Below are 27,693 nucleotides of genomic sequence, written 5' to 3'. Positions count from 1 at the left end.
TTGGTTTGGTTTGGTTGGTTTTTTGGTAGTGGGGGAAGGGTCCCAGGGGTGACTCCAGTAAGAAGCTGAGAAGCTCCCCCTGCTCCAAAACCAGCCAAGGAGCCATTAGAGGGACAATAGATGCGCCTCAGTGATTAACATACAAAAGAACTGAGATAAGACTTGAGCAGGGCAAGCAGTTAGGAAGAGCTGAGCTGGAGAGGCAGAGCGTGCTGGTGGTTAGTGAGGAAGAAGAGGAAGAAGGTGCCCGAGCAGAAGTTTTCCTGCAAGCCATGGTGAGATGGCAGGCTGTCCCTCTGCATCCGTGGAGGAACGTGGTGGAACATTCCCTAAGGTGCCAGGAGGGGTGAACTTGGATTTGCTGCCAGTGGACTTGGGTTATGCAGCTTTGGAAGACCCCGGGGCCAGGGGAGGTGACTGTTCCCAAAGCAGCCTGTGACTCTGTGAGAAGCCCAGGCTGGAGCAGCTTGCCCTGGACCTCGTGGGAAGGACTCATGAAGGAGAGGTTCATGGAGAACTCTCTCCCATGGAAGGGACCCCATGGGGAAGCAGGGAAGGACTGTAAGGAATACTCCCTGAGGAGGAAGGAGTGGCAGGAAACACCAGACTGTGAACTGAATCTAAACCCCATCCCCTGTCCCCCTGTGCCGCTGGGAGGAATCACAGAATTGCTAGAGTTGGAAGGGACCTCTAGAGACCATCTAGTCCAACTCTCCCACTGAAGTAGGATAACCTAGAGCACTTTACACAGGACTGCATCCAGGTAGGTGTTATCTCCAGAGATGGAGACTCCACCTCCCTGGGCAGCCTATTTCAGTGCTCCATCACCCTCACTGTAAAGAAGTTTTTCCTCATATTTAAATTGAACTTCCTATGTTCCATCTTGTATCCGTTGCCCCTCGTTCTGACAATGGGAACTACTAAGAAGAGCCTGTCTCCATCTTCCCTGTATTCACCTTTTAGATACTTGTATATGTTGTTACGATCTCCCTTCAGCCTCAGGATGGAGGTAGAGAAATTTGGAACAAAGTAATTTGAGCCCAGGAAGAAGGGAGGGGTGGGGGTAACATATGTAAGCCCTGCTCTGTGTTGTCTGTGTCCTGTGTGTGATTGGTGTTAAATTAAATTATTATTTTCCCCAAGTTGAGTCTGTTTTGCCTAGGACCTTCATCAGTGAAGAACCCTGCTTGTCCTTTGTCTCGACCCATGAGCTTCTAGTTGGCCTTTGTCCTCCTCATCCTGGAGAGTGTGTGTGTGGGGGGGAGCTGAGTGAGCTGCCACAGGGCTGGTTCTTTGTTGTCATAACTGTTCTAACAAACTCTCAGGAGAATATGGGCTTAAACTGGACCATGTAACACTGAAATCTGTGGGAACTGAGCCAATAAAAATATGGTCACAGAGCGATAGCAGAGTCAACTGCCTTCATGCAAGTACAGGCCCTATTGTTGAACGTAGTCTTTGGTTTTCATTAAGGTATGTGTTATTTGCTTGTACTGTGCCAACGTTACTTATAGGTGTGTGTTCTTGGAGACCTGTAGTGAGAACGCAATTACTTTCCTTCTAAAAACATCTGAAGACTTCAGTGTTATCTCTGAGTGCCCAGTCTTGTAGCAAGAGCCAGTGTGCTCAACCCATCAGTACTTCCCCATACATACAATTCCTAGGTGTTATGAATATTGATATTATAAAACTCTTAAACTGGGATGTTGGTATTTATGAAAGTGTCTTCTATTTAAATCAAGACAGCTCGGAGGGTATTTTGCTTTGTTTTAGTAGCAAGTTTTGATTTTGTGCTCACATTCTTTCATCCCCTTTTTTGTGGCAATTCTTAAGTCATTTTGTTAGAACTTAAAAAATCAATCATACTGAAAGGTCTTGGAGAGACTGGGGTTTTTTATTTCCTTTGAAGTTATGTTTGCATGTTTGGTTCATTTTTCTTGTCTAGAAGTGGTAACTGTTCACGAAAGGACCAGTCTGCATTGTTCTGCTTCTACTGAGCAGAATCTTTCTGAGTACAGGCATGTGTTTACAGCAAGATTTCAAAGACTGGTTTCTTGGAGAAGTGGTTGAGTTTTCTGGACACCTATGGAATGGCGCTGCTGGCTGGTAGCGCGCAAATGAGCATTAGCTGTTCATGTTGGCTAGCTAAAGTATCTGTTTTAACTGGATTGATCACGCATGTAAATACAGCCACCTATAATACAGTTCTGCTATCATTATGTGGCTAAAAGATGAAAGGCTTGCCTCAGGGCACTGAAAAACTGAGCTCTGGCAAACTGTGTGTGTGGCTTAAAGACGTGACCTCCCAAAGGCATCTGCTCTACTAAGGAGTCAGCAGGTGGGAGGATGAACTAATGCCTCAGATATGTCCACATGAAAGCCAATGTCTTACTTTAAAGTGTCATAAAAGATACCTTTTAAATTTGGGGGCAGTAGGGAAGCTGACCTTTTCGGTGAGTGATTGACACTTGAGGGGTTTTTATTTCATTTTTTAAAAACACATTTGCTGTGGCAGTACTACTATATGGCTGAGGGCAGTAACCAAAGAATTAAGATTCACAAGGGGTTGTTCATTTGTGCCCAGATGCAGACTTTCTCTGTATTGGTCACACAGCAGATCCACATTACGGGAGAATAAAATAACCATGTTTTTAACACAGCGAACAGCTGCTTTGCAAATAGCTTCTTAATTACTACAGCAATATTCCCTGTTAACCATCTAGTAAATGTGCAAAGACTGGGATTCCACACCAGCCATGGTCAACGTAACAGCTGGCTGCTGACCCCTGTTGTGTGTTCTACCAATTCTAGTGTGTCTCAGAGCCTCAGCTGAACCATTTCAATTTACCAGTGCAATAAAGAACTCAATGTTCTAGAGAGCTGCTGGTTTGGTGTTCTGCCTGGTTAGTGTGCTGACATGGCTTCACAAGAGATCAAATGAGTGCTACAGTGGGTGAAATGGAGGGGTTGAGGGCTCCCAAGAGGAGTGAGAAGAACAATGGGAGCAAAAGAGCCAGCAGTTAAATTGGCTTAGGCTGCTTCAGAGTTTGCCTGATTTGCTTGTAAACCATCTGTCCCATTAAATGCTTTGTGATGTACAATGCCATGCAATATTTACCTAAAAGCTAGATATGTCTGAATTTGTTTATGCATTGTTCTTGTTCATATGGATGGTACAGAAAGTGTGGAGCCAAAGATTGTAGATGACTTTCTTCCTCAAGGCCTATAAAACTCTGGTAGCCTTTCAAAAGGAATAACCAGAACTGAACACATGATACAAGGTGAGTATTACATAATAGATTTATAAAACTGTGTTGTAATTCTTAACATTTTTAAAGTGCTGACGTTGGGGTGGGGGTTTAAGGAAGGCATATGTGACTGCAGTAGTAATAGTTCAGTGTGCAGTAACTCAAAACCAATAAATTCTTAAGGTGCCTCCAGAATATCTCTGGGTGGCCAAAACCCTCAAAACACTTAAAAATACTTAAAATACTAATTAGGTGTGGTTTCACTGGTGGTAAGAATGGACTGGTTTGGCTTCACGTTTCGAGAAGAGTTTTTCTTCCTCATTCTTTTGACTTCTGTATCAAGTTTCTTTCTTTTCTGACTCTTCATTCCTTCTGTTTCCATTTATTTTAAACTTCCTCTCTTCAGATCTTTCAGATGTGTTCCTGTGATTTTCCTATATAGAGCTGATCAGGTGGCTTTTTGGGTAGGCTTTAGGGAAGAGAACTGCTACACGGTCGCATCTTCTAATTGTGGGTGTTAATTTAATTCTCAAACCGAACTCCAGGAGAGGGAGATTTAAAAATAACGCCCTGTATTGTAAGAAAAAAACAAAAAACTGTTCTGCCACCACATCTCTTGTCGTTTTACCTGTGCTTATGTGCTTCTTTCTCAGAACCCTTCGCAGTTCTCACTCCGGTAATCCCACAAGTTGCTATCACGGCCATTACCTTCCCCTTTACTTCTGTTTGCTCTAACAAGCGTCAGCTTCTTTAAAGGTGTAAGGCTGCAGAACGTCTCCCTACCTGAGCTGAAAGCCCCGCTCCTCCTGCCCGGCATGCAGCGGCGGGCCTCAGGACAGCGGAGGCGGAGCCGCCTGACGCGCTCTCGGGCGCCGGCCCCGCCGCAGCGCGGCGGGACGGGCTGAGCAGCCTCCCGGGGCGCGGGCAGGCGCTGCCGCTCGGGGGCTGCCCCGCTGCCTCCTCGGCCCGCCAGGAAAACAGCGCATCAGCGCTGGCTGGGCTGAAGCCCGTCACGCTCGGTGACCGCCTGTGCTCGGCAGCCCGGCTGACCCCGTCGCTTGCCCGCCGCCCGGGCCGCTGCGGAAGCCCGGCCGTCCGCCCGGCTCTGCCCGCCCCTCGACGGGAGCCGCCGCTCCCGGGCCCGCCCGGCGTGTGCCCCGCAGCCCAGCGCGGGGAGGAGAGCCCAGCGACGTCCCGGCCCCCCGCGGCGGGCAGGTAACCCCTCGGCAGGTGACCCCGCGGCGGGCGGGTGACCCCGCGGCGGGCAGGTAACCCCGCGGCGGGCAGGTGGGGTGCAAGGGGAAGCCCCTCGCTTGCTCCCTCGCCTCAGGGGAGAAGCGCTCGACGCCCTCGCCCGCCTGGATTCGGGTGGATTTTCGGGAGCGGGAAAGCCCTGATCGCCTTTTCCCGGGGAGAGAGCAGACGTGACGTTCCCCGAAGGCTTGCTGGGCGCGGGGTTGTTGGTCCGGTCTGCGGTTTCCGATCGGCTGGCCTGAGCGCTGAAAGCGCTTGGAGAAGTCACCATTTTATGTAGCGTTCGCTGGGAATCCGGCCAGGTTTCCTGGTTTAGTTGGAGTAAAGTGGCTGTAATTGCTGGCATATAAATGGCTCAGTCTGTTTGGGTTTTTTTTTTACTCTTCTCCAAACGCAGATATGAAATCGAACTTTTTAGATGTGTTTTTATGGGTCATTTGTCGAACATGAAAATTGTTTGGTTGCGTACTGCGTACATAGTTCCCTTTGCTGAAGAAACATTTTAGGCATGTGAAGAAAACCTTTTTGGTTTAATGACTGCATTTTGTTGCATAACTGAGCAATCTGCAAAGACCAAGCGGATGAGGTTCTCACTCAAGTTTGGCTCAGTTTGTCAGAATTCAGTAGGGATTTTGACTTTGCAGTTAAAATGTATTATAATCAAGTACATTGCTTAATTTTCCAATTTTATAAAGTTAGGCTGCTTTGTCTTCCCTTATTTTTGCAGTACAGCTTTATCTAAAGCAAGGGAACTTGTCTAGTTACTGGAGATGAACCTACGAGATGGGATTAGTCTTAGAAGCCACTCTCTCAAACTTACTTCTACAGCCACAAATGTAGAGTTAATATTTTGACTGGCACAGTTATTTTGAGATGTGATGCATCTCCTCTGAAAAGGATATTGCTTCTGTCTGAAGTAAGCTGAAACTGTCTTGAGTGCACAAATTGCTAATGCTTACTGAAAATCGATGGGAAGCAGGCACCAAAAGCAATTAGGCTGCTTTGAAAATCAGCCCACGGTTGATGTCCAAGGGCAAAGATTAGATATTTGTCAGACCATAAGTCTTTGTTCAGGCACAGTGTCAAGTTCATTACTCTTTGTTCTACATCTGTTCTAGTCTGGATTCATATATAGAAACTTGTGTATAATTGGCTTAAACTCTGCTTGCTTGTTATTTCTCCCAAATTTTATTATTTTTCTGGTAGGGGTAATCATGGTGTTGAAGTAAGTAATTCAAAGTGGAGCACAGTTGATAATAACCTGTGCAGCCAGAATCCACATACAATTTGGATGAATTGTCCAAAATAGGTTTTTGATTACTGGGTGTTTTAAAAGACCTTTCCCTTGGCCCCTTGATCTACTATACTTGTATTTGGTCATTCCAAAGGGTAGTACCATGTTTTCAGCCTGTGTGTGTTTTAGTGTGATAAGCACTGTGAAACAAGTTCAGGCTTTTTAATAGAATATACATGGCCAATTTGTTCTAAGTAATTGCAACAAGCCAATAAAAAGGTTTGGGGCAGTAACCTGGAACGGTAGTACTCCCAGAAATTCTTGTTTCTTCAGTAACAGTTTCTCAGGTAATTTGTCAGTGAAGAAGTAGCAAAGGAGGGACAGGGGTGGTAGGTAAGTATAGCTTATAACTCGAGGCTAAGTGAATTTATTATCTTGCATATTCCTATACACATTTTTTGGTTTATAGTTGGGAGTATTCAGATTTTGTGGCCAGATGAGCAGAGGTAAAGCCTTTGCGGTGGAGTGCGCACTGTTTCATTGAGCATGCAAGAGCATTTTCTTAATGCAACACATAATCTGAGAACCAGGGCAGTCTTCCTTAATGTGCAAGTTCCGAACACGGCAAATAGATCTTTAATTACTGTGTAAGTCCCTAAAGAAAAGTCACTTAGAAAGCAGAGCATCTTGCTTCTCTCTGAAGAGCTTTGCTCTGCTTGTAATTAATGCTGAAAATATTTTTACCCTTTTAAATACTACTACTGAAAAAGTCCTGGATTATTCTTCTGAACACATTTTTAATTAAAAGCATCATTGTGTGTGTAAATGGGTATTTATGTAAATAGTAAAGCACAAATATCTACTTCCAAAATGGTATTTGCTTTATTATCTTGGTCATGATGGATATAGTAGAACAGCGAACACAGTGATTTGAATATACAGGGGATTTTAGGTTGTGTTGTTTGGAGTTTTTTTGGTTGTCTTTTTGGTTTTGTTGTTTGGTTTTTTTTTGTTTTGTTGTTTGGTTTTGGTTTGTTGTTGTTTTTTTAAGTAGCATCATCAGCTTTGATATATATTTAAGCATATTGGTTTTGATTACTTTCTGATTGGCTGGACTTGGGAATATTTTTGTGGGAATCAGGGAAGCAATGCTTTGTTAGCTGTTTTTTTCAGTAGTGTGTGATGCTGCCTTCTAATGCACTTGCTAGAATGGTGAAATTATCTGTGATTCTACTGGGGTAAAGAATAGGAGCAGTTTTATAGGTTTCTTCTCTGAAGAGTGAGCTCTTCTTTGACATTTCTCCCACTTTTTCCTTTTTTTTTTTTTAAACATCTCTGTTAAATATCTCTGTTGGAGATCAGGTGTAACACACAAGACAAGTAAAGGTTCAGCAAACCTTTTTTTTTTTTAAAAAAAAAAAAACTATTTATGAATCAAAAATAAAGCTCTAATCCTACTGGCTACTTCATAAGAAGTATTAATTGCTCTAATCTGTTGGGTATATGTAGTGCACTTTTCTAGATGAAGCCCTTAAAGCCAAAGAGGACTGAAATATTTAGTAGTTAGTAAGAGACAGATGAAGTAGCAAGAATTGTTCTTGTTACATGTTTACTCTGGCAAATCCTTTTGGTGTTGCAGTTATTTGCCAGAAAATGAAGACTTTCTGTTCCCTTCCTCTCTCACGATTCAAAGTTTCTTTTCTTTTTGAGAACTGAAGTCTTCATAGAGAGATAAAAAGTTTCTGTCTCTTCCTCTTTCCATAGTCACAATTTATATTTTAAAAAAATATATATTTTTTCTTTTTATACTCACACACATTTTCATTCATGCTATCCTTACTACTTGGAGTCACAATCCTAATTTAAATTTACAGCGTGCACCTTGTCTTGCTGTCTTGCAGATTGCCAGAAGTTTCCTCTGGCAGTCTTAATAATTTCCATTTCTTCACCTTCTTTTAACTGAAAGATTGTCATGTTCTTTGTTCTTACATACTTTGGAGTGAAACACTTCAAACTGTTTGCACTCTTTGCCCCCTGCCCTGTCTGAGACACCATGTACACGTCAATTCTGCATGTGTTAATAATTAAAAGGTTTTAGTAACACAGTTTTCTAACAGTGCTAATACAAAAAGCTTGTAAAGCTGCTAGTTAAAGAAGGTCTTTCCTTCTCTGATTTCATGGAAGAATCTAAAGAAAAGGCTAATGGGTCACCCCACAGTAAACAGAAGGACACTTGCTGTTCCATACAACCAAGCAGTATGGGATGAGAATCTTATCTAGAGATCAGACTGGGCAAAAGATTGGCCATAATACCATCATGGGGGGGAAGGCAACTTTTTACTCTATAGTACTGGAGGATTTAGTGAAGATAAAAATACTGCCCACAATTACTTTTTTAGGCCTGCGGAACCGTTGCCTCAATCTCATTTTCTTACCTATAATATCTAAGTCTTCTGGTTCGTCTGCCCTTTTTTCCACCCCTCTGTGTAAAATGCAGATGCTGGCATAGGTTGAGAATGTTAACCTCATGATTGCTAGAAAGTCTGGTGGAAGGCAAAACAGAACAATGTACTATTCATAAGTCCATTTCAGACATTAGAAATCAAACATGAAGTAAAGCTTGAGATGTTCTTTGGAGTCTATTTTATTGCACAGTGGCTACAGTTTTAAAAACTTTTTACTGGCATGGTATCATTCCTTTCTTTACCTGTAATGTGATCTGGCAGAGCTCTGACTAGGAGACCCAGATTTAATCTGCATTCACCTCCAACTTGTATGCCAGGCTTCTGTTGCTTCTCTGCATGGATGCAAAAAACTCTGTTGTTGGAATTTGAGGGCCATTAAATAGAGTAAAGTCTGGATAGCATAAATGGGTTAAGATTTTTTGCATGATCTAACCTTAAAGTTGCAGCTATCAAATGCATTATTGTGGAATTTTAAACAGTTCTTTCAGCCCTAATTATCGTGACTGAACAAGTGCTCATTTAAGAATCACTTTATCAGCTCTTGTGTCTGTAGAGTCCTAAACAGAAATTATTGCAGGTGGAGAGTAGATCTCCTGTTCCCTGAATTGTGCACATGGTCATTAGGTCATAATAATGGGCAGGTCAGATTCTGCCAGTTTGCATTTATGCAGCCCACAGTCTATTTTAGACTCTGAAGGAAGTGGGTTTGTTCAAGCACAATAGAAGCAAAATAAGGAAAGTTGAGATAAATAAGACATGTTTTTAAGCAGCACATAAGAATGTGTTGGGCATGGATTTGAAAGAGCAAGTAGTGTTGCTTAAATGTATGTTCTTCTAAGTTGAGTATTTTCCTCTTAAAAATGTGGCATGCAGTATCTTAAATTATGATTGTGAGATGAGCTTTGCATAAACACCTCCTCTGAGTGAGGAAAAGTGGATTGCAGTGAACTTCATACCATATGACTTTTATGCTTAGATAGGCTTGGGTCTCTGTGCCTGACAGATTTCAGTGTAGTATTAAAAAGATGGTATCACTTGACTGTTGTTATATCAAATGAAAAATTGGGTGGAAATATGTTATTTTAAGGTACTCGCCTACTTCCCTGGAATGAAGTGCCTTAAGGACTAACTGCCTTAAGTACAAGTTCTGGGTGATGCCTGCAGGTACCTGCAGAGCCTTATATTGGCTCCCTGTTGTTTGCTTTGCCTTTTGGACAACAGTAATAGGTAACAGCTGCAAGGGAGCAGCACCTCTCTGCCACAGGTGTGGGGTGTTCCTCAGCCATAATGGAGGCCAACCTCAAAACCTGTCCTAGGAGAGACCCAGCTGTACCCCTGGGAGACCGAGCATGGTTTCTCCTTTGGGGTGGTGACCTGTTTCCTTGGCTGTAGCCTTCTAATTAGGTTCCTGCTGTATTGGCTAATTCCTGATTGTGAACAGTCTAGAAAAAGATTGTGGAACAGAATTATATAATCTCTTCCTACTGTTTTGGAGATAGCATTGTGTGCCACCTCTGTATGGCAATAAAAAATATAAATGCTAAATTTCTTATTGAGACAAACCAGAAACTCTGGATTTTATTTCCTGTATTTGATTTGCTTCTCTGCATAGGAAGCTTTATTTTGTTCAATGACTACTTCTCCTCCTTTCCTACAATGTTAATGTATCATTTTATGCTCACCTGGGAGATATTACTGGTTGTATGCAAAGCAGTTCCTGCATTGCTAAGCTATTCTGAAGGTTGTCATAATGCTCCATAAGCTGCATAAATAGGAAGCTTTTCTTATACAGATGTTGTCTCTTTATGGTTGTCTGTCTGTTTGCGGTGTTACATAATGACAAAAATGTGATGTCCAGAGATGGTGGGAGACGGACTGAGTGTGAAACTTCTGGAGCTATGCCATGTCTTAGTCCCTTTTAGGCTGTTTGTGCTGGGGGGCTGTTATAGGTTCTGTGAGTTTTTGAAGTCCTTCAGTGGGTTGTTTTTCTTCAGATTGTTGTTGGGAAGAGTAACCTGCAATTGCTGCTCTTCAAGCAAACTGATCTGTAAACAAAGATACTACAGCAGAGGTTTATCTTTTCAGTAAAACATAATGGGATGGTTTATCTAATGGAACAAGAATAAATGGAAATACCACTTCTAAATTGAGATTTATTATTTTTTTTCTCCTGCAGAGTAGTTATTAATCAATAAACCTTGTATCTGATAGCATTAGAGCGTGCTAAGTGCTCTGAGCTACATTGCAGCATTGCAGTCTGCTAGTAAACCAACCTTGCAGAGAAGTTGTTAACACAAAACCATAATCAGCTCTGGTATGTGTCTGAAAGCAGCATGGCCTCTTAGAGCTTTCACCCATGTATTAGCTGTTTTCCACAGGTAAGTTTAATAACACTGCTTGGATTTGTGGGTATTGTTCATCTTTCAAGCCATAGCAGCTGGGTGGTACAGCGTTTGGGCCAAAACAGGTTTCCAGACATTAGGTTAGAAGTCTTTCTAGTTACTTATTTCTCCAATAACATGTTTCAGAAGGATTCTAATGCTGCAAGGCAAAGGTGAGTGATTACTAGTAGAACAAGGTGGGGATTTTACCATTAAGATATTTCATAGATGACCTCTCTAAAAAATAGATAGCATTGTTCTCTGGGAGATCTGTGACTGGATACTGATGAAGACAGGACAAGAGACAGAACACAGCTTTGATGTAGATAATAATTGCTCTGTTCCTGTGGAGCTATTTGCTCTGCTGTTAATGCATGAGCAAAGGACAGTGCAAGCCAAAATGCTAAAAATGCTGAAAACCAAGAGTGTTTTCAACAAGGAGCAGTACTGTAAGAAAGCTTTGGGGTTTTCTTGCAAACAACGTATTTCTTGAGATGCACTCGGCCTTCTTGAAGAGGAGCTAGTTTTTGAGCCATTTACTGGATCCATCATACTTCAACATTTTTCTTTCAAAACACGTTTTTAAAGTAGCAAAACAAAAGCATTCTTCCTTGAATTCTTTAGGATAAAAGTACTATCTAAGGTATTTAAGTGCTGTCTACAAACAATATCCACCCAAGGGTACAGCAAAGTCTTGGGTCCTAAGTACTTGACCATGGAATAAATGGAAATATCTCCTTCTAAGGTCTTGCCTTTGGTCACATAAAAAGAGGAAAAAGTCACATCAAAACGTGAACTGCTTTTGAAGTAGTCATTTCTAAAGGCAACATCGAGAGACTGTAGGGAATAAAAACACTAGGACTTTGTTGTTTACATTTTTGAAAACTGCAAGTATGGGAAGCTTTTGTTGTACTTGTTTCTTCTTCCATATTTGTGGTGCTGTATTGCTGTTATCATGGAACAAGTGTAGGAAGTTAATATATTCCATCTCACAGCAGCTCAGTAGTAATTAGTGGAGGAAATTCTGGTTTAGATATGTCACAACTGAGGCTGCTTTACACTATTGAATAACACACAGGAGTTTTGGAGAACTCGCTTGAATAGCAGACTTGGGAAATCATAAGAGTGCGTTTGCTCTAAGTGTCTCATCTCAGCATGGACTGTAGAAGTTGATAGGAGCATGCTGCATTCCAGTAACTCATCACTAGCAATATAATCCCTTTGAGTGTGCTGAGAACTAGTGTAACTCAAAATACTGCTGATGTGCTTTGCTCTTTCTCTTCGTTCTGTGCACTCAGGGGAAAAAAAAAAAAAGTTGGAGCTTTAGGCCCCTGTGTTCATTGTAATTAGAAATTTTATGGGCACTTCCATGGGAACTGAAAGAGACTTAATATAGAGAGCAACTTTGGATCTCTCTCTGTTAGCAAAAAATAAAGTGTTATCAGAGGCAGCTTCTTCTAAGTCAAATTGACATCTCATTTAAATCAACTTGTCTTTAGCCCCAGTTCTCTGTGATAGGTAGATTGATTTTGGTACTTATTGCTAGATTGTAAATAAGCTCATCCTAAAGTCTGTTTGGAATTAATTGCAAAAACAGGTATCTTTTCACATAGCAAGTTCTTTGTATGCACACTCCAGGGCAAATGCAAAATACCCATGTTTGCACACAATCCCTCCCATATCTTCTGCAGCAAAAATTCTGATTTCTCAAGTGTCCTTGGGAGTAGATGGGGGAAGCAGAAATATTTTTATAGCTCTGGGTACTTCAATGGCTTAGGACATAACAGTTCCTTGCTGGAGAATGGGCTGGGATTCTGTTCCTGGGTAAAGCAGTTCTGTGTCAGCGTGGTGCCTCTGTCACTATGTTGGCAGAGGCCAAGGTGCTGATACAGCCTAAGTTGGGAGAGAGAGTCCTCTCTTCCTTTAGGTACCCCAGCCATCCTGCCTGAACAATGGGGCTGCCACTGACAGCAGCTGTCTTTTCTCTTGGCAGGGCTGTTTGTATTGGGGTTTTGTAAACACAAGTGAAGTTGGCCAAGAGTGTTATTTTTTTGTATGTGGTGTTTACATAGTTATGCTGCTGAACCTTTGTAGTCTAGACACGCCTGATTTGTGCTGTGATTTCAGGGAAGTTGCTCTTCTCTGTGAAGACTTAGTAATAGAAATGCTATTAAATACTGTGGTGGGTATTATTTTTATGTAAAGTGCTTTGAGATTTCTAAAAGCCCCTCCAGTTCTGCGTTGCAGTAAAATCTGATTGTGCTCTGGAGGCTCCTAGACTGCATTGGTTTATGCGTTGAGGCAAGAAGAAATAGCTTTATGGCCTGAGTACAGTGGAGGTGGGAAAAGATTGTTGTGTTCCAGAGAAAACTGTGGAGAAAAATTAGAACTTGCACAAACCACAGACATTATGGAAGGACCAGTAAAACATTCTAGTTTCTCCAGCTTCTGAGAATTAAGGAATTTCAGGTTGCTTTTCAACGCTGTAGCATTTGCATGCATAACCAATATATTTGTAGCTTGTTGTCCTATCTGTGTAGTGCCTGACTTCTCCACAAATGTTTTCATAGGTGCTTTTTTTTATTTATTGTCAGGCATTACAAAATTAAACTTAAGAGGTTGACTACAATATGTCCCATTACGTAAAGGCATTTACAGGAAAGAGAAATTTTACTCCTGTTATAATCATACAAACTCCCATTAACTTGTGTTACCATTCCTGTTTTGATCCAGGAAAAAAATTGGTGTTGACTCTTTGAGCAATTTCAGAGCATCAAATTACTCTTTGGCAGCAAAACCTTCCAGCTCTGGAGAGAATGAAGATTGTTCTTTGTCATAAACAATACTTGCCTTACAGAAGTTTTGAAATACTTTGTATCTTACCAATTCCCCAGCACATGAGTGTTTGAAACATGTCATTCTTTAAATTATGCATTAAAATGACAGCAGTACTGTTCCCCAAACCACCTTACAAATATTTCTTACACTTAAAGGGATGCTTGAATGCATAAATTATTAAATAGAGTTCGAGTAACTATTTTTTTCTGCTTGCAGAATGAAACAGTTGAAATAGAAATTTGTGTTTATTTTTTGCTAAGGTGTTCTGTTTGATTAATGCACAACAGCCCTGCAGTTGGGCTACACAGATACGCTTTGAAATTAGGTTGTTCTTCACTTTGAAAGAATACTGTCACTTGGGGAAGGGTGTTTATAGCCAGGAGAGCATGCATGTAGTCTTTTGTTTTGTCTTCAAAACAGTTCAGACAGAAAGAAGGGGAAAATCCTTCTACCTTTTGCACTGCTGCTCAAGGGTTATGTAAATATATCCCTGCCCCACTCCCCTGACTGATTGGGAGGTACAAGGTGGCTGTCCTCATGCCCTTCACTTGTAATTCTCTATATATGTCTTCTCTGTTTTTCTTCTCCAAATCTGTAACAGTAGATATGTGGGCCCTACTGAGGAGATGCTTTTCTTTGGAATTTGTGGGAAATTTAAAGTTTCAGAGAAAGAGAAAGCATTAAACTTGAATTATATCCACAGTCACCACCTGTACTGTTGAAGTTTAGAAGCAATCAGCAGCCACTGAGGAAGCCAGTGTGGTGTGTTTAACCAGGGACTATTAATTACCAAGCCACGTGATCTCTTGACTTGCTTGCAGGTTTGTTTTTACTAAATATCTTTTATACAAAACACTTAATTCCTCCGTATTTGGGTTGCATAGGTTAAAGCATCCTATTTCTGAAATATTACAGAATTGTTGATGTCCTGTGAGTGACAGAACATCATGCAGATCGAATCCTATCTGAAGAAGCAAGTAGACCTCTATATTCGCTATAAAGTAAGTTGCATGTCTCTGAACTGTCTGATTTGGCTTATCAGAGTTCTGTTCTTCTTTTGCAGGCATTATGCTGCTTGAAGTATTCCTGGTTCTGGGGACAGTCATAATTTACTTCTTACTTTCCAAGAAGAAAGAAGAGACACTGCCCTTCAAGGAGGGATGGTGGGGCAAGGGGCAAAAGCCTGATACAGAAGAAGATACAACTATTCGGCCATTTAAGGTGGAAACTACAGAAGAAGATCTGAGTGTAAGCAAATCTCTGTACTGGCGAGAGAGAAGTACAAAATGACCAAAAAAAAGTGGTATTTATTTGGAAGTAATATTTAAATTGAACCAATAGTTACATTTATGAGAATAGGCAATAATGTCCAGGAGTTGGGGGCATGGGTTTTTCAGTACTTCAAATGATAGGGATGGATAGGCAGATTTCACATCCTGCTATACAATTTTGTTCTAAGCAGGCTGTTGCAAGTTTGCTAGTAAATAAACCTACTCTGTAAAGCCTAATAAACATAAAAATCGTATTACAGATTACTCAGCTCTGCTTGTGCATCTTCCTGAGTTGGATTGTATAGGCCAGGATAAAAACAATATTTTGTTGTTGTTTTTTTGTTTTCTAAATGCAATTATGAAGGTCTCATTTTCTTCACTGCTTTATAGTTGCAGCTGTGTTGGATGCAGATGTTTCTGTAATTAAAGATCTACTTTGGTCAACAGTAATACCACAGTGGTAATTACCATAAAGATACATTGCAGAATTGGTTACATGGCAAGATTTTGATTGTGTGTGTTTAAGTCATAGATCTGTGTGGAGCAGTAGTTCAAACAGTACTCGTGATATTGCTCATATTATGAATTTTCTAATGATTCCTGTTTTCTCAAGCCTGTTGGGTTTTTTTTTTAAACATTTTGTTCTCCTTAATAGTATCAATGGACATTGGTGTCCAATATGTTTTCTCCTTTCACTGCAGACACAAAGCTAGATTATTTCTAATTTACAAATGTTTCTTGAGGTATGCAATTCTGCATTATGACAACTGTTGCAACATAATTAATTGGTATAAAACTCTTTCTAAATAAATTTGTACATAAAATAGGAGCTAAAGTTATACTAGCATATGTTACGAAAACATGTTTTAAAAGATGTTGACTATAGCAGTGGTGGTCAGTGGCAGCCTTGGCTGCAGTGATCACGAGATGGTGGAGTTCAGGATCCTGTGTGGAAGGAACAGAATACCCAGTAGGACCAGAACCCTGAACTTCCACAGGGCGAACTTTGGCCTCCTCAATCAACTGTTAAGGGAAATCCCATGTGACAGGGTGCTGGAAGATAAAGGGTCTCATGATAGCTGGTCAACATTCAAGGACCACTTCTTGCAAGCGCAGGATCAGAGCATCCCAAGGGTTAGGAAATCTAGTAAGGGAGCCAGGATACCAGCATGGTTAAAAAAGGAACTGCTGGGCAAACTTAAGTGGAAAAGGAAAATCTACAGATCATGGAAGGAGGGGCTGGCCACTTGGGAGGAATATAGGAATGTTGTCAGAGAATGTAGGGAGGCAATTAGGAAAGCTAAGGCCTCCTTGGAACTTAACCTTGCAAGTCAGGTTAAGGATAATAGAAAGAGCTTTTTCAAATACATAGCTAACAAAACTAACACTAGAGGCAATATTGGCCCACTGAGGAATGAGGTGGGAGCCCTGGTGACAGAGGATATAAAGAAGGCAGAGGTGCTGAACACCTTCTTTGCCTCTGTCTTTACTCCTGCAGGATTTCCCCATGAGCCCCAGATTCATATAGCCCCAGAAGTAGTCAAGATAGGTGAGGACATAGTAGATGAGGATTGGGTTAGGGATCAGTTGAGTAATCTGGACGTCCATAAATCGATGGGTCCAGATGGAATGCATCCAAGGGTGCTGAGGGAGCTGGCGGAGGTCATTGCTAGGCCACTCTCCATCATCTTCAGTAAGTCATGGGTAGCAGGAGAGGTGCCTGAGGACTGGAGGATAGCAAATGTCACTCCAGTCTACAAGAAGGGCAAGAAGGAGGACCCGGGTAACTATAGACCGGTCAGCCTCACCTCCATCCCTGGAAAGGTGATGGAACAACTTGTTCTTGTCACTATCTCCAGGCATATCAAGGAGATGGGGGTCATCAGGAGCAGTCAGCATGGTTTTATCAAGAGTAAATCATGTTTGACTAACCTTATAGCCTTCTATGAGGAAATTACTAGGTGGATAGATGATGGTAGAGCGGTAGATGTGGTTTATCTTGATTTCAGTAAAGCATTTGACACCGTCTCCCACAGCATCCTTGTAGATAAGTTGATCAGGTATGGGTTTGGTGATCAGGTAGTGAGGTGGATTAGGAACTGGTTGATGGGAAGGAGTCAGAGAGTTGCAGTCAATGGCGCAGAATCTGGTTGGAGGTGTGTGACTAGTGGAGTCCCTCAGGGGTCGGTACTGGGACCGGTGTTGTTCAACATCTTCATCAACGACCTGGATGAGGGTACAGAATGTACCCTCAGCAAGTTTGCTGATGACACCAAGCTGGGAGGAGTGGCTGACACACCAGAAGGCTGTGCTGCCATTCAGAGAGACTTAGACAGGCTGGAGAGTTGGGCGGGGAGAAACATGATGAAATTCAACAAGGGCAAGTGTAGAGTTTTGCATTTGGGGAAGAACAACCCCATGTACCAGTACAGGTTGGGGGCTGACCTGCTTGAGAGCAGTGTAGGTGAAAGGGACCTGGGGGTCCTGGTAGACAGGAGGATGACCATGAGCCAGCAGTGTGCCCTTTTGGCCAAGAAGGCCAATGGCATCCTGGGGTGCATTAGAAAGGGTGTGGTTAGTCGGTCAAGAGAGGTTCTCCTCCCCCTCTATTCTGCATTGGTGAGGCCGCATCTGGAGTATTGTGTCCAGTTCTGGGCCCCTCAGTTCAAGAAGGACAGGGAACTGCTGGAAAGAGTCCAGTGCAGAGCTACTAAGATGATTAAGGGAGTGGAACGTCTCCCTTATGAGGAAAGGTTGAGGGAGCTGGGTCTCTTTAGCTTGGAGAAGAGGAGGCTGAGGGGTGACCTCATCAATGTTTACAAATATGTAAGGGGTGAGTGTCAGGGAGATGGAGTTAGGCTCTTCTCAGTGATGACCAGTGATAGGACAAGGGGTAATGGGTGTAAATTGGAGCATAGGAGGTTCAAGGTGAATATCTGAAAAAACTTCTTTACTGTGAGAGTGACAGAGCCCTGGAACAGGCTGCCCAGAGAGGTTGTGGAGTCTCCTTCACCAGAGACATTCAAAACCCACCTGGACACGTTCCTGTGTGATGTGCTCTAGGTGACCCTGCTCTGGCAGGGGGGTTGGACTAGATGATCTTTCGAGGTCCCTTCCAACCCCTAGGATTCTATGATTCTATGATTCTATAGACGAAAAGTATATATGTAAAGACATGTCAAAATCTTTGTTTAAAAATCCACTCCTTCTGTACATGTGTTTAATGCCAGAACCAGTGAGTTTACATACTAACATCTTGCCCAGACTGAGACTGCCCGTTCAGTGTGAGGCATGAGCCAGTGCTTACACTTAGTCAGAATGAGAACTACCTCTATCCCTGTACTGGAAAATGCTGTTCAGATTTAAACCCCACAGATGATTGAGCACTATTAGCTTTCCAGATCTGCCTTCCACCCTCTTCCACCCTTTGCATTAGGATGGGCTTCTTGGCCATCCTTCCCTGCTGAGCTATTTTTTGACTGATTTTGCAGTATTGTCAGCGTCCTATATCCTTGAAGTGCAGTGGGAAGCTCACTTTAATAATTATTTTAGATTGGGAAACTCACTCCAGTCTAGTTTCACCATGCAGAATCCCTCAGTGTTTCCCGATGAAGATACTTAGTGCCTTGGTTTGGGAAGGAGAGCAAAAGGTTTGGGCCAGATCCATGCACTGATTATGAGGTTGGGCTCACAGGTAACTGGGGAAATAAAGTACTGTGAAAAAGCAACAAGACTTACACTGTGAAGCCACAGTGCTGTCAGAAAGAGTGTATTCTCTGCAGTTATCAGCCTGGCAAACAGGTTGGTCAGCCCTGGAAAACAAAGACAGAGTGTTTAAGAGCAACTGTAATTAGAAAAGAGGCCATCTGGAGGAGAAAAAGAATTGGAACAGCTGATGGAGCGTCAGCAAAATGCACAGGTGTCATTAGAAATGTTATTTTCATCGTTCTCATTTTACTTTGGAATAACATGCATAGTAGAGCACAAGATAGCAGACACAAGTGCTTGTAATGTCTCTCCTTTTTCCCTGTAGGACTTACTTAGGAGACTTGACCAGGCTCGATTCACTGAGCCACTGGAGGACAGTTGCTTTCATTATGGGATTAACTCGGTATACCTCAGGAAGGTTGTCTCCTACTGGAAAAAACAGTTCAGTTGGAAGAAACAAGTTGAAGTCCTCAACAAGTACCCACAATTCAAAACTAAGATTCAAGGTGTGTGGCTTTTCCTCTTAAAAAATAAACAGTAACACATAGTCTTGTCTACAAGGCATCTCAGTGGTAAGAATGCATGGGCCTTCTGCCCCTGGCTGCCATGGCATGGATCACAGGCACTGCTACTGAAGCAGTGAGAAACTCCATCATAACTGAAGCCTTTAGGACAAGGAATGACAAGTGGAATTCCATTGTGCGTGGATGGGTTGTCAGCTGGTGTTAACAGGAGCCAAGCACAGGCAATTAGAAGCAGAACTGGATCTTAGAAGTACACATGTTCCCTGACTTGCATGCAATCATGCAAAAATACCCACAGATGCCTCCTTTTGTTCCATGTAGTTTCCCAGCTGCTGCTGTCAGGGTGATGCCATCAGTCTGGCAGTTCTCCTCAGCTGGAGCTGATGTGAGCAAAATGTGCTTAAATACATCAAGAAGTGAGGCATTTGGGCTCTAAGAGCAAACTGCTGTTTCCTGGAAAGCAAAGCCGTAAATGGGTTTAATGAAAAGCGATTCACCTGTAGCAACTGGTACAGTGCTGTGTGAAGCTTAGTCCTTACACAGTGTGAGGGTTACAATGGAAATGGAACTGCAATTTTTACCTTTGCAATGAGGAGACTGGTACTAGATAGTTTCCTGTTTTGGTTTACTCACTTAAAGAGATATGGAAAGCTTAGGACAAAAGGTAGAAGAGAACTACAAAATTGAACACTTTAACTCCCTTTTAGCAAGGCATTTTTTTCAGATCTTTGATTCAGCATGATTGGGCTATGAGCAGTTAAGATGTGTGACTCGATTACAGGAGACCTCCACAGACAGAGAATTCTTACTAAAAGCTTTTTAAATTCCTTTTTCTGTAATATTAGGATCAGTGGCTGGAGACAGAAGCCAGGCATGTTCAAATGGAAAGTGAGGCATGCACAAAACAAGTAAAGTGATTAACACCCCCAAACAAGCAGCTGCATAGTTATGATGAATTCCCTGTCTCCTGATGCTGTCAAGTTGTAACTGTATTCCTTTTAGGAGGAAATATGTGATTGGCTGAAGCCTATCTGGTGCCACATAGGGACAGTCAGGTAAAATTTAACGGCACTTTGACTAAGTGATGCAGTTGTCTCATGCCTTTAAGCTGATTCACTCTGTTACTGTTAGTAGATTGCTTCACTTCTATGTCTTAATTTGCCTATTTATTTTAAAGTAGAAAGATACCAACCTCATTTGTCTGCTCTAATGCTTAGTTGCCTATTATAAGGTACTTTAAGGTACTTGGATAAATGGATCCAGAGAAGTGCAGTGTGTTTGCATGCTCACAAAAAAAAAAAACCTCAGAAAAAAATTATTCATAATCTGTTTTGCAATTAGTTTCAATGTCATGGTAAATTTGGGCATAGTAATTAATTATTTTATTTTTACAGGCATTGATATCCATTTTGTTCATGTAAAACCTCGTCATTTGCCTGAAGGCCAGTCTGCAAAGCCCTTATTAATGGTTCATGGTTGGCCTGGCTCATTTTATGAGTTTTACAAAATCATCCCTCTCCTGACGGATCCTGCCAGCCATGGTCTGAGTGATGAACACGTTTTTGAAGTAATTTGTCCATCTATTCCTGGTTATGGTTTCTCAGAAGCACCCCACAAAAAAGGTATGATGTATGAGAAGAAAATGAACTAACACAAGCCTAGTCGCATGGTGAGATAGCCCTTGTTAGCAGAACAGTAACTCCTGGCTCTTCTTGTTTTCCCAGTGTAGAAACAAAGATCGTCTGTGTCATGTGGGAAAAGGGGGATAAGAGTGTGACTTCAGGTTGTACCATTTATTAATTTCAGGAGCAATGAGATAATTTACAAAGGACTATGAAAAGTGATGAAGTGACAACTTGTGAGTTGTAATTGGGTCAATGAATTGTGAGTGGGTGAGCAAGAGGAGTAAACTTAATTTGTTACTCTTCTTTTTGGGTGTTTTGAATACATATTCAACAGCATTACACAAGTAGGTGAGAAGCAACAGTTGAAACGAATTAATGTATTTACATGGTTGATTGCAGGCAAATACCTTTTTGTTCAGCTTGTGCTCTGAATTACGCAAGCACAAGCTGCAACAAATTAGAGTGAGGTAGTATTTAAACTGATTCTGAATTTAGTATTTAATTATGTGTGCAGGTGAATGATGTGGGAAAGTTTAGTTTTAGTTTTCTCTGGTTGTGATTTATGTGGTCAGCATTTATTGGAGAACTGCATGACTGGTGGAAACTTTGTTTCCAGGTGTCATGAATGTGAGACTGTGCTCACAGTAGACAAAATAGAAGCACAGTGCCTGGGCAAGGGTCAGTGCCTCTGACAAGGCTCAGCTGGAGTATGACTGCAGTTGAAAAGGAGTCTGGTAACCTCTCAGCTGGGCAAGTGTGCAGGCAACTGGTGGGGTTGTGAAAATCACTTATCTGTAGCAAAGGCTGGACTTTGTCCTCGTGGTTTCTGCTTGCCCTCTAGACCTTGCCTGGATGGTACAACAAGGGTTTCCATATAGTCTGTCAGACAGGCAAGGAAAAATGGACTTGCAGCTTTTTAGGAACTTGATCATTGCCTTTATTGGGAAGAATAAATGCTGCATTGTCAGAAGTGTAGCTGAAATTAATGCTAGTGTTGTGTTGTTTTTCTAATGCAGACTTTAATTCTGTAAGTGCTGCTTCTATTTTTTATGAATTGATGCTCAGACTGGGATTCAGTGAATTCTACGCACAAGGTGGTGACTGGGGCTGGCTCATCTGCACCAATCTGGCCCAGATAGCTCCCAAGTGAGTACCCTGTGGTACAGCGCTGCCATGCAAAGCTGGTTTCATCTTTAAACTGTTACTTCTTGTGCACTTGACAGCTGCTGTCCAATTCCTCCTATGAGCACTGTGTAGTTTCTTCAGTGCTCTGTTAAGTAGTGATCCAGAATTACATACCTTAGTTTATACTATATACCTGTTCTTTTAAACAGTTGTGCAGTAGTTTTGCATTCTAAGTCCTTGGGGTAAATACTGGCAACAAAAGAAGGATTTGTGGCTTAGCTCCCAGGAGTGTGTGCTGACTGGGGACAGTTGCCCTTCCGACTTTTCTTTTTTGTGTGAAAAGCCACACTACAAAGTACAGTTAAAGTCGTCATGTAATTAGCAGGTTGCAATTTAAGTATGTCCATTTTTGTTGATAACATTTTAAATATAACAACTTTGAATCACATTTTATTAATCTGTGGGCCCTTTTTTTCAATTTATTTTTAGCCATATGAAAGGTCTCCATTTAAATCTAGCTTCAGTTACGAACCTGGGATTCACTCACCTGCTCTCCATTCTGCTGGGCCGCTATTTTCCAAGGCTCTTCGGTTTTCAGGAGGAAGACGTGAGGCGGATGTTTCCCTTTTTGAAAAAAGGGCTCTACAGGATCTTGCTGGAGTCTGGCTACGCTCACATACAGGCTACAAAGCCTGATACTGTTGGTAAAACAAAAAACTCAGCTATCATGTTTAAATAGCAGTTACTGATGAAATCGTGACAGCTGTAGTGTCAGGCATCTTTCAGGAAGGTTGGGTTGCACAGGGGTAGGACTTCAAGTATATTGCTGTTTGTCAGAGCTTTTTCTGAGGTTTTCCTGAGTAGCTAGAACAGTTTATGGTCCCTGTATTTCACGGTACTAGGATGTATTAGCAAAGTTGCAGGTGCAGGTGTATTTCTCTATCCAAACAAAGTACAAAAGGTATATTAACCCTACATTAAGTTCTACATGAAGACAGCTGGCTATTGCTAATTCAGAAGGTGGACTTTCCCTGGCTCTTCCCTAATTAACTTCTAAGAATCCTTAAAATGTTTTTGCTGTTAGATAACAGTATAAATTCTCCTGGCATGGTGTAGCCGTATGGGGTTTGGCCCTGTCATGCTGTTTAATACGTTACAAGTTCCAGATTAATGGAAGCAAAATGTACTTGGCACATACAGCTTAATTTTACTAGCTTACGAGAAAAATAAAAAGCCAGCAGAAATCCAATACTGTTGCATCAGTTCAAAAAACACAGTCTGAGTTAATGCAGAACCTGTTGGTTTGCAGATACTATCAATGTATGATTCAACAATAAAACAGCTCCAGCTTGTTTGTTTATTTATTCATTTAAGAGCACAGCTGTGGAACAGCTTTGTAAAGTTACCTGCCCTGTATTACAATGGGCTGCTTCTGTAAGTCTGAGTTGAGCAGTTGAATATTGCAATTCTAGGCAAATTTTCCTCCTCCTTTTCAGGCTGTGGTTTGAATGACTCTCCTGTAGGACTGGCTGCGTACATCTTGGAGAAGTTTTCCACATGGACTGATCTAGAATTCCGTAATTTAGAGGATGGAGGACTAGAGAGGCAAGTATTTCCTCTTAGGCCATTTTGGATGAGGTGACTAAGCCCAGAATCATAGCCAAAGAAGTTAGTCTGAATTATCCTCTCACATCTGGTCGGGAGCCAGTAGTGACCACAAATGATGCAGGGCTGTACTACAGCATGCAAAGAAGCAAGTAGGCAATGAAGGATGATTTACTCCCTTCCCACTCTGATCTCCTAGAAAAGATCTGCAACATCTGGGGATTAAAAACTGATTTAGGTGGAAGAATCTTGTTAGGACAGAAAAGCAGAAATTTAATCTACATTGAGATGCTGGGAAACAACTCATTTATTTATTTTAATACTAATACTTAACTCTCTATGAATTTACTTTAAATTAGTCAGTATTGTTTAATCTACCTACTGTTTGCTAATAAATAATTATTCTTAGTGTGCAGCAGAAATCTGAGATGGTGTCCTTTGAAAATTGCTGAGGTACCTGGCAGGAGTGGAGCAAAGAGGCATATTATGAAAAGGTCCAGTGACAATGTATTTGAATAGAATGTTTGCACTGCATACAGCTAATAATTTTATATGAAACATGCACTGTTTACAGCACACGTTAGTGTGATGGCTCTATTGAAGGCTCATGGTAGGATTTAAAATTATGAATAATAATAGGCACAAGCTGTTCCATGTGCTCTTCTGCTCCTACCCTCCCAGTCTATGAACTGTGTAGACTGCTGTGCTTATGCTGTAGACAGGTTGGAGTCTGTTTTCTCTGTGAAAGTTAAAGTGTCACTTCCCAGTTTGTACCTGAAAGCTTTTAACATGCTTAATTGGTCACTAACAGATACAGAGGGAGTAATACTTCACCTCCCAACTCTTTTCTTAGCCATTTTCTCCTGCAACATTTTTCTTTACAACAAAACCAAAGTTAAGTTCCTGTTAGAGTTATGGAAAATGGCATTCAGTTCTAACTAAGCAATCTCTGGGCTTGCCTATTCAGGAAGTTTAACCTGGATGACCTGCTCACCAATATCATGATCTACTGGATGTCAGGCTGTATAGTCTCCTCAATGCGTTTCTACAAAGAAAATATGCAGAAGGGGATAGGCACACAGAAACATGAAAAGTAAGTGTTTCTTTTTCTTTAAATATTTTGCCCTGACCTTAATTTTATGGTTGCAGACAGATTGCTTGTGTCTTAGAGCTGCTGCAAGTTTCTGAATGTTGAGGAAGGGCAATGCTGTATCACAGTGTTCCTCTGCAGCACAGGTCTGTTAGTTGATTCACTGTGTTGTGCTTGGAAAACGTGGTAATTAGGTAAGAATCCTTAACCATCAGTAAGGAGATGTGACTGGAGGCACTGCTTGAGGACCTTCCATTCACCAGGTATCCAACTAGGGAACAGCATGTGCAAGTACTTCTAGATTTGAATTTAGTTATGAAATTAGCCTGTGACTGAGTCGTGCTGTGAGTTTTGCTTATAGTTTGTTTTGTAGTTCTGGTACTTTTCTGAACACAGTTTGCCTATTTCTGCAAAAGATTTCAGTCCTACCTTTGGAAGCAACTTCAGCATACTGACAAAATGCATAATTTGAAAGTATTTAAGACTGATGTTTCTGCTGCACAGGCACTGAAGACAGCAGCTTGGCTGCATATACTTTTATCAGCTTGACTATTACTGAAGGCTTAAACCTGCCCTTTGGTGTTCACAACCACAGCTTGCTGCTGAGGTGTTTATTTAGCTGTGAAATGACACTCCGAGGAAGCTGACTGAGTTCTTGAAGCTGTTGTGGCTACACCATGGGCAGTCTCCTGCTCCAGTTCTGCCTGTGAGATAAGCTGTATGAGCTTCTATGTGCCTAGAGGAAGGAGTCTCGAAAGCCTGTATAAAATCAGGCATCCTCTTTTCAGGCTTCCAGTGGTGATGTGCTCAACAAGTTTTATATCTGAGTTTTAAAGTCTGTCACTTCTGATAATGCAGCTTATCAGAATATGGGATATTTACACCTAGAAAATAGTGCTGTGTTTATAACAAGCACGGATTATTCCACTTTATAAAGTACTCTTGCCCTCAAATCCAGTTGTTTCCCTACACTTCCTAATGCACAAAGTGTTTTGTAGAACGCATATGTGCTAGTTAAAAGCAAGAGCTACTTTACAGGTTAAAGTCTCACATTCAAAAGTATTTTCTCTGAACTAGTCTATATTTACTCATTTATTCCTCCCCTCTCCTCCCATTTTGTAGCAGTTCAAGATAATTCTTCGTCTGCCTAACCTTCAGTTGTCCTGCCAGGCTCAGCGTGTTCTGGTTGTAAACTTCACTGTACACTTGCCCTTGTCAAATTGTGTGCTTTCCCCTCAGTACAGCCCTGAGTGCAGGATGAGGAAACTTGATACCCACCACCTTTAGGGCTCTCTTCTCAACTTGCATGCTTCTAACTCTCATGTCCTGGATCCCTTGCAAAACTACCTTAATATCAATGGATGCAAATTTTTTATTTATTTTTTTTTTTCAGGATTGGGAGTGATTTTTAGTCTTCAAATTTAGGATCTGGTAGTCAAATTTGAATTGTGTGTGTCTTAAACAGTGAGTCCAACTGTTTTGGAACAACACTTCCATGGGACTCCCCATTCCTTGCCAAGTGAAGTGTTTGAAAGATTAAAATTATTCATTCTCCTCTCTCAGGCTCACCGTACAAGTACCTACTGGTATTGCCTCCTTCCCTAATGAAGTCATGCACACACCCCAGGCTTGGGCCAGGAAGAAATACACCAACATAGTCTCCTTCCATTTCATGCCTCGAGGTGGCCACTTTGCAGCTTTGGAGGAACCTGAACTTCTTGCTGACGATATTCTGCAATTTGTTGGGAAAGTAGAGAAAGAGCAACTGTGGAGAAAGAAAGAGTAATGCCCCTAATGAACAGCAGGGCAATTGCATATAGTTTAGCACATGTACAGGCCTTACTAAGTCTACTGTAATCCATGTAATTGATCATAATCTTGACCAGATGTGAGAGAGGACAGCAAGACAAATGCAGTATCTCTCACTGAGATACTGCCGTGGGGACCCGCTGATTTTGAGGCGTTTGGGGTTTTTTAGTTTGTTGTTGGGTTTTTGTTGGTTGGTTGGTTTTGTTTGTGTTTTTTAATTATTATTTTGTGTGTGTTTTGGTTTTTTGAGGGTTTTTTTTGGTTCAGTTGGGCTAAGAAGGTAGTATGAGCATTACTTGGTTATTTTCTCCCAGAAACACAGACTTCTAATATCTGTTCTGTAGTATTACTGACTCTTGCTTTGAAATTGAAAAATAGATAACTAGTAACAGTTCAATTGTTAGGAAAGGCTTTTTTTTTTCCACAGCAGCAGTAGTAAAACTTGAGTTGGTGTAGGTGTGAGTTTCCTCACATTAAAAATGAGCAACAGCATAGCAAGAGCTGACTTGCATGAGTGCATCAGTTAATCAGCACTGATGATCTACAGTACCTTTAAACTAGCCACTTGGCTACTGCTGGCTGCCTCCCTCTTCCAGTCTGGGCTGTTAAGCAGCTTCCTGGCTGTGAGAAAGCTCAGCTTCCCTGCACCAGGCTCCTGGGACAGCAGCATGAAACAGCCAGGTGCCTGGAGCTCAGACCAGAATGAGGGGTTGCATCAGAGTTATTCTAGCTCAAGCTACCTCTGCACTGAATTTGTACTTGTAACTGAAGCCATAGTCCTGGACAGGCTCAAGGGACTGGGGGGTTTCACTGCTTCTGCAGAGTATTGTAAATACTTCTTATTAAAGAACAAAAAATGTATTAATTCAAAATAAAAAGAAACTTGCATTAAAATTTTGAATAGTGCCTGTGTGTTTCTTTTAGATTATTTTTTTTTAAACTAAGGTTTTGCTTGGTGACACCAGAAAGAAAAGTAAATTCAGAACCTATTAATTCTGCACTGTATCTGTTACAAAAGGTCAGATTGAAGGCAAATTCCTCAAGGAAAATTGAATTTGAAGGGCTGAATGGTTTTGCCAGCCAGCAGTCCCTAGTGTGTGCAGTTAAGCTTCAAACCCTTTTAAACTGTATCCAGATGAGTGATTTCAATATGGTTTTATTCTTCAGCCATTTCTGAGATACTTCCCTACCCCTGCAAGCACAGGGTAATATAATGCACCAATAACACTTGCATGGATTTTATTATTTTATTATTTCACAATATTAATTGAAATGGAAGCTGTTAAACAACAGTCATTCTAGCAGAGCCCTGCTTCGTCCCACAAGGCTTTGAGCTTGAGAATACCAAGTAATTTGTTTCTCAGAAGGCAAGTCAACACTCCTCCTGGGCACACTTGAATCTTAGTGCTCAAAGCCACCTAATATGCCATGACAGAAAATCATTTGGGCAGATTTGATTAATTTTCTGAGCAGAGATGAGACATCTAGTTGGAGGCCTGTGACTAGTGGAGTCCCT

At 41.6% G+C, this 27,693-nt stretch overlaps 1 protein-coding gene across 5 annotated transcripts; it reads left to right on the top strand.

The window, feature by feature from the left end:
- The first annotated feature begins 4,122 nt into the window (after window positions 1-4,122).
- EPHX1 (epoxide hydrolase 1) lies at window positions 4,123-27,071 on the top strand. 5 transcript variants are annotated; one of them, XM_051613929.1, is made up of 10 exons: window positions 4,126-4,463; window positions 14,124-14,241; window positions 14,484-14,668; window positions 18,725-18,905; window positions 20,318-20,545; window positions 21,565-21,694; window positions 22,163-22,377; window positions 23,170-23,278; window positions 24,246-24,371; window positions 25,932-27,071. In XM_051613929.1, exons 3-10 carry the CDS (start codon window positions 14,489-14,491, stop codon window positions 26,152-26,154), a joined length of 1,392 nt encoding a protein of 463 aa, XP_051469889.1. In that variant the 5' UTR covers window positions 4,126-4,463; window positions 14,124-14,241; window positions 14,484-14,488; the 3' UTR covers window positions 26,155-27,071. The 5 variants fall into 5 exon arrangements, with proteins under 5 accessions (XP_051469892.1, XP_051469889.1, XP_051469888.1 ...); XM_051613928.1 differs by lacking the exon at window positions 14,124-14,241; XM_051613931.1 differs by lacking the exons at window positions 4,126-4,463; window positions 14,124-14,241 and adding an exon at window positions 4,508-4,516.
- Window positions 27,072-27,693: the final 622 nt, after the last annotated feature.

This window comes from Apus apus, chromosome 3 (genome assembly GCF_020740795.1).
Source record: "Apus apus isolate bApuApu2 chromosome 3, bApuApu2.pri.cur, whole genome shotgun sequence".
Taxonomy (NCBI): domain Eukaryota; kingdom Metazoa; phylum Chordata; class Aves; order Apodiformes; family Apodidae; genus Apus; species Apus apus.
Note: the sequence above shows the minus strand (reverse complement) of the source record. Positions and strands in the feature narration are given on the sequence as shown.